Source organism: Myotis lucifugus, unplaced genomic scaffold (assembly GCF_000147115.1).
Source record: "Myotis lucifugus unplaced genomic scaffold, Myoluc2.0 scaffold_1448, whole genome shotgun sequence".
NCBI lineage: Eukaryota > Metazoa > Chordata > Mammalia > Chiroptera > Vespertilionidae > Myotis > Myotis lucifugus.
Window position 1 is genome coordinate 54,635 of NW_005872496.1, and position 7,382 is coordinate 62,016.

At 45.3% G+C, this 7,382-nt stretch overlaps 1 gene segment (V, D, J or C); it reads right to left on the reverse strand.

Moving 5' to 3' along the window:
- Nucleotides 1-3,298: 3,298 nt before the first annotated feature.
- LOC102417701 lies at nucleotides 3,299-3,744 on the reverse strand (the record flags this gene model as incomplete). The annotated part of the segment is given in 2 exon segments: nucleotides 3,299-3,618; nucleotides 3,699-3,744. Coding segments are annotated over 2 exon segments (366 nt in total), but the record flags the coding sequence as incomplete, so codon positions are not given.
- Between the last annotated feature and the right edge of the window lie 3,638 nt (nucleotides 3,745-7,382).

Sequence of the window (7,382 nt, forward strand, 5' to 3'; positions counted from 1 at the left end):
ACCCTCAGCACAGCCCACGCTTTTCCAGGAGCAACAAGCTAGGCTTTGTTCATATTCTCTCCTCCTCCTCTCTTCTCTCTCCTCTCTCTTCTCTTCTCCTCCTCCTCCTCCTCCTCCTCCTCTTTCTCCTCCTCCTCCTCCTCCTTCTCCTGCTCCTCCTCCTCTCCTCCTCCTCCTCCTCCTCTTTCTCCTCCTCCTCCTTCTCCTTCTTCTCCTCCTCCTCCTCCTCCTCCTCCTCCTCCTCCTCCTCCTCCTCTTTCTCCTCCTCCTCCTCCTCCTCCTCCTCCTCCTCCTCCTCCTCTTCCTCCTCCTCCTCTTCCTCCTTCATTTTCCTACTTCTCCTTCTCCTCTTTATCCCCCTTCTGAATGTGTGGAGTTGTAATCTGGTGTGGTCTGAAGCTGTCCACCAGGTGCACTGGCTCTAGGGCAGTTATGGCAAACCTATTACACACGTGTCAGAGGTGACATATGAACTCATTTTTTTGGTTGATTTTTCTTTGTTAAATGGCATTTAAATATATAAAATAAATTTCAAAAATATAAATATTTTTTTTACTATGGTTGAAAATATAAAAAAATTTCTATATGTGACATGGCACCAGAGTTAGGGTTTTTCAAAATGCTGACACACCAAGCTCAAAAGGTTCGCCATCACTGCTCTAGGGCCTCTTGGGTGGTGCAAAGTCAGCCACTGCATGGGGTCACCAAGCAGGAGCTACAGGGGCATCTGCAAATGGCTGTTACTTGTATTTGGCATGAAAGTGCCCAGGCGAGGACGAGTTTTGAAGCAAGGCAGGCTGCTGCTAGTACCAGGTCCCGGGTCTCTTATTGATAGGTTTGGGGCACACTGATGCCAGCTGCTGCTTGTTTGAGAGATTATAGGAGAGTCTGAAGCCTGAGCCAGGACAAGCTATTCCTATGGAAAGGCTGCTGCAAACAATTTGGGTGGGGCTGCAATTTCGATTGGGTGGGTACTCAGGGAATCACCAGGGCAGAGAAACTGTGTGAGCCACACTAATGGCACCTCAGATATGGCTTGGAAACAGCTATGTGATGGGAAGGTCCCAGGACAGAACAGTGACCTTTAGGAGCAGCCCTGTCTGGGAGAAAGCCACCCCTAGTTCCTGCCAAATGATGGACAATCCAGTTCTTCCCCGTATGTCCCTGGATCCCCCAATTCCCCTGCCTGCCCCTGGAGCTCAGAGGAAGCAGGACCCTGTAAGAGTCTGGCCCTTTAAGAGGAACAGCTTGGGTCCCCAGCTGCCTCCATATCACTCAGAGACAATCATTTCTGGTTTTTACAACCTGAGGTTATGAGGACTTCTGTTCCCACCTCTGGATCCCAGGGTTGGGGGTCTGGTGTGAGGCTGAGACCCTTTGCTTTTCACAGGAGGCCTCCAGAGCTGAGATATCCCTGCCAATTAAAAACATGCCACATGTGGGTGTCAGACTAGCCTTTTCCCTGCCTCCACCCTTCCTACCAGTCTCGGTGTGCTTTCTTCCATACCTCCCTAGTCAGGAAAAATGGTTGTTCTCTATTTTAGTTGTGCATTTCATGTGGTTGTGGGAGGCAGTGAGAACATGCATTTACCTCTGCCTCTCCATTGGTCCTCACACTTTTCAAATTTTTTAAAGTGGAGGCTTAGATTATTGATTTAAAGATATTCATTCTTTTCCAACATAAGCATTTAATGCTATACATTTCCTTCCAAGCACTGCTCTTCCTGCATCTCACAACATTTGATATTTTGTAATTTCTTTTTCAACAATTTAGAATTATACGTTGATGACTTCTCAATGTTCCTTCAGCTCTTTGAGTCATCGCTCCATTGTCTTCGGTTTTTGGTAGCTTTTCATCTGACCTTTGATGTTTTTATTAATCTTGTTCCTTGACTTATGTCTGGTTATTTCTTTACTGCCCTTAGCCATTTTATCTTTTTCACCAGTTTGACTTCAATGTTCCTTGATTTAATATTTTTTATTTTCATTCTTATTTTCTTCGGTGTTCTTAGATCTCCTTATAGTTTACATCAAATTTTGAACAACTATTTGCCATAATCTCTTCATACATTTTTCTTGGTGCCCCTCTATCCTCCTTTTGTATTCCAATTCCATGTATAAACTAGAGGACCAGTGCACGGATTCATGCACAGGTGTGGTCCCTCAGCCTGGCCTGCACCCTTTTGCAATTCGGGACTCCTTGGGGCTTGTGGGGATCGGGCTGCACCCGGCAGTCTGACATCCCTGAGGAATGTAGGAGTGCACCAAGTGGCAGTTTTCCAGACATGAACCCGAGCCTGGGCCAGGTGCCCCGCCGCTCCAGCTCATCCTGGCTCTGCAGCACCTGCCATTGCTCAGTAGCCTGCTGCCACGGAGACAGGAGAGGATTGTGCCGCCACAGCTCTGATCACCATCGGAGAACCTGGCATCTGTCAGTCAGCTGAGTTGTGCTCATGCTGTGGGAGTGCACTGACCACCAAGGGACAGCACCTAAGTTGAGTGTTTGCCCCCTGGTGGTCAGTGCACGTCATAGCAACTGTTCAAATAGTCATATGGTTGTTGGTTGTTTGGGCACTTAGGCTTTTATTTATAGAGATATCTGACGGCTTGATTGTCTCTTACCTTCCTGACACTTGGCTATTTTGAGGGAAATTTATTCCGTGTTCCATTTTGGAGAGTTTCCTTAGACTTCCTGAAGTTCATTTATGTTTAATCTGCAGTGTTAGTCTTACTCCATGTATTATTCATTGCAGATGTTATTTTCTTAGGCTCTAGAAATCCAAAATACAGCCCAGTTCTACCCACTCCTTTGTGTTAGAATAAAGCCCTGTGAGTTTCTTCCAACAGAAGCTCCTGACAGAAGACTGTCCCTTTGTTAGCACAGCCGAGCTTATTGGTTGCTGGGGATGCAGTAACGTCTCTCTGGCCACTGCCCAACGACCTCCCGAATGGCCTCCTTAACATGGTAATGTCTCCTGGAGGAGGGACCAAAGGAAACATTAAGGGCTCCTTCTGACTGATCAATGGGGCAGAGGAAGTAAGTGACTTGCTCCAAGGGGTGGTGTGAAAAGAAATGTAAGGCATAAAGGGGAGAGGTAGTGAGTCCTGGAGGAGGGTGTTACTCCTGAATAATAAAACCACTGATCAGTTCATCAGAGACTGTATCCCCTAAGTCCCAGCTCCTGAGCTGGTCCTCATGTCTGTGGTCCTGAGCGCCCCCTGCTGTCCTGAGCGCCCCCTGCAGCCCAGCCCTGCTGTCTCCTAAGGGAGGTTTGTGTCTGGGCTCACACTGACTTCCCCTCACTGTGTGTCTTGCACAGTAATACACGGTCGTGTCCTTGGTGGTCACAGAGCTCAGCTGCAGGGAGAACTGGTTCTTGGATGTGTCTATGGAGATGGAGGTTCGGCTCTTCAGGGAGGGGCTGTAGTTAGTGTATCCATTATAACATATGTACCCCATCCACTCCAGCCCCTTCCCTGGGGGCTGACGGATCCAGCTCCAACAGTAACCACTGGTTGTGATGGAGAATCCAGAGACAGAGCAGGTGAGGGAGAGGGTCTGCGAGGGCTTCACCAGTCCTGGGCCCGACTCCTGCAGCTGCACCTGGGACAGGACACCTGGGACAGAGAGAACACAGTGAGTCCTGGGCTCAGATGCAGGGTCCCCATCTCCTCACGTCTAAGCCCTGAGTCCTCACATCTGGGAGCTGACAGCAGGAAGAGGAAGAGCCACATGGGAGTCATGTCTTGCAAGTGAGGTCCTCGTCCCCCAGAAAGTGTTCTCCAGGGTGAGGAGGTCCTAAATTTAAGTGGACGGCAGCTCTGTGTGTGTGTCTGGTGGCCGTGTGGGCATTTGCATATGGGAGGTGTCTGCACATACAAAGGGCAAGAGCTGAGGGAGGTCCTGGACTCTGGGCTTCTCCTGGAAGGAGGTGCTGACTGTGCCCTCAGAGAACCAGGCTCTCCTTGGGGTCCTGGTCACCGTGCCCAGGGACTTCTCCTTCCACACCAGGGGCTGTGCTGCAGGAGGGTATTAGGGAGTAGGATGTTGGAATAATCTTTCACTCCTCAGGGATAAAATCAATGTGCCTCTGCTCCCATGGCTATACATAGATAGATAAAGATATACATATTGATTTAGATATTGTTTTAAATATATGTATAGCTTAACTATAGATGTATTTTTAGATATAGATAAAAGTATAGATATAGAGATTATATTCTTTATCCTTACTTGTGGATATTTTCATTGATTTTTAAAAAAATGTGTAGGAGAGAGAGGGGCGGGGGAAGAGAGGGAGAGAGAAACATTGATGGCGGGGAACATATTTATAATTTTCTTCCCATGTCAGCAGAGATGAGAACCAAATCCACATCCTTGTCATTCATTTGTTTTAATATGTATTTTATAGATTTCAGAGAGGAAGGGAGAGCGAGAGGCAGAGAGAAACATCAATGATGAAAGAGAATCATTGATTGGCTGCCTCCTGTATGATCACTACTGGGAGTCAAGCCCACACTCAGGTATGTGCCCTGACCAGGAATGGAATCATTGGTTGAAGCTCAACCACTGTGCCTCATCAGCACGGCTGCATTCAGTTTTGAAATATATTTTCAGTTAGTTTAGAATTCAATCTTGATGGCTACTCAATTTCCCTTCAGCACTTAAAGTCCTCATTTGTTGCAGGAGGTTCATGTTCAGGAGACCAGAAGTCCCATGTGACACTGTTTCCCTTACAAAGTGAGCAGAGGATAAACTAAGACCAGAGTGTGAGCCTGGAGCCAGTGGACCAAGGGTTGGGGAGAGAGGAGCATCTGTGCGGGTCCCTGGGGACCAGAAGCGTCAATTAGAGAGACACAGACAGAGCTCCTGGGTCCTATTCCTTCGGGGCAGTTTGGTGCTGGACGTGTAGCAGCTGCATGGCCTCCTTTGTGGTGTTCATTCTCTAGACAAGGGGTGTGCAACCCCTGGTACACGTGCAAAAAATGGCACGCCAGTAACTTTTGCTGGCACACGAAACACTCTCTTATAATCTTCCATTTACAATTGTTTTCTTAATATCAACTTTTTTATTTTTCAGATAAATTCAGTGTAGGTGCATCTTAGATAAATAAATAATTTTACATAACATGTATACATTAAAAAATAACTGTATTTTTCACCATCATATACTGTGTTTTTGTTGCTTGAATGAATTTTATTATTTCTTCAAGGCTCTTCACATACGCACACCTAAAGAGATATCAAGTAGGCGTAACATGTTCTCAAAAAAATTAGGGTTGGCACGCAGAAGAATTTTGAGTCAGAGATTTTGCTGGTTTTGGCACGCACTCATAAAAAGTTTGCCCACCCCTGCTCAAGACTCTGTTTGGATCCAGTTTCATGCCTTGGGACATAGAAGGATCTCTGTCATGACCAGGTGTGTTGAGGGGAAGATGTTGGAAATGATTTAGGAATAATTAAGTTTAGATTATGAAAATCTTGTTATTGGAAGCCTGATGTCTGCATGTGACCCTGTGACCCCTGTCCCCACATGATGGGGGTCACCTGGAACCTGCACCTGACCCAGTGCCACTTTGGGGCAGAGCTACCTTAGAACATGATGGGGGATTAACCAAGACCGAGGACACACACGTCCAGGGCTCTTGTTTCATTAGGTTGTCATCTCCTTATTGTGTAACCAGTTCAAGTTTTCTTCCCTCACTTTCCTCTGAAACAGCCCACATGTTTCCTAGAGCCATGAAGACACTCTGTTGAGAGGGTGCAGGGGCACAAGCCATTTGTGTGTTGGTTTTGTATCTTACATCTTTCCTGAATTCTAGTTCTTTTAGCTTCTCATACATTTTTTAGGGTTTTCTATGTACAAGATCCTGTCATCTGCTTACAGATAAGGAGAAACATTTTAACTGGTTTCTTTCTGATTTAGACATTTGAAATTTCCTTTTCTTGCCTAATTATTCTGAGAAGGACTTCTAGTTTTGACAAAAAGAAGTAGTCACAGGGGAGCCCTTGTCTTGGTCCTGATGTAAGAAGAAAAGCTTTTAATTTTCTCTGTGTAGTGTGATGTCACTTGTTGGATTTTTAAATGTGGCCTTTAGTGTATTGAGGTCCATCATTTCTACACCTAATCTGCTAAGAATTTTAATTCTGAAGCGATTTTCAATTTTAAAGGCTTTATTCTGCATCTATTTATATGACTGTATACTTTATCCTTCATTCTGTGGATGAGATGTAGCACAGTTACTGTTTTACTTACGTTGAACCATCCTTGCATGCTCGGATGGTATCCCACTTGATCGTGGAAAATGACCCTTTCAGTGTGCAGTTTAGTTTCCTAGCATATCTTTGAGGTTTTTGCATGTAATTTCATCAGGGATATTGACCTGTCATTTTTGTTTGTTTCACTTGACTTTGATATGAGTGTAATGGTCACCTCAAGAACTCTGTTGGAAGTGTTGTCTCTTTCCTTAATTCTTGGAAGAGTTAAGAAGAGTTGATTAGAAAGTTATCAATTCCTATTTGAAATTCTGGTAGAATTCACCCTAGAGTCCATTTGGTCCTTGACTTTTATTTGGAAGATTTCCACTATTACTTCAATTATATTTTAAAATTTGTAGCAATCTAGCAAAGTTTGGGTTAAATTCCTAATTTGAGCTCCTACTAAGTGGACTGAGAAATACAACTGTTGATCTTCACAGGGTGTGGTCAGTGTTGAAATGATAGTTTCTTGCAGACCTCATATTTATTTCATATGGCATGCAAGAAAACAAAATCTAACCCTATTTTTTTTGTTTTAAAAATATTAAAAAGAAATATTTCTTTATTGATTTCAGGGAGGAAGAGAGAGGGAGGGAGAGATAGAAACATCAATGATGAGAGAGAATCACTGGTTGGCTGCCTCCTGCACCTCACCCACTGGGGTATGTGCCCTTGACCGGAATCAAACACAGGACCCTTCAGTCTGCAGGCCGACGCTCTATTCACTCAGGCAAATGGGCTAGAGATAACCCCATTTTCTTATATAGAATTCTTAAAGTACAGGGTATAAGGGCACCAACAGTTTTGTATCACTGCTCATGTGTGAATGCATGTCTTTTCCAGAAATGAGTGTGTAACTGTGTTTGTGTGACTGTGTGTGTAATTGCGTGTGTGTGTGTGTGTGTGTGTGTGTGTGTGTGTGTATGTGTGTTTGACTATGTGTCTGTGTGACTGTGTTTCCTGGGCAAGTAGTAAGAGGCCAGTCTGGACTAAGGGGGGCCCATGGACGCTCCTCGGTTTCCAACCTGCTCCCGATGCACATCTCACCACAGTGAAGCTGGAAAACCTTGGATCCAGGAGGAAAGGTGGAGGAGGAGTTCGATGATGCACATCCCAGCCTCAG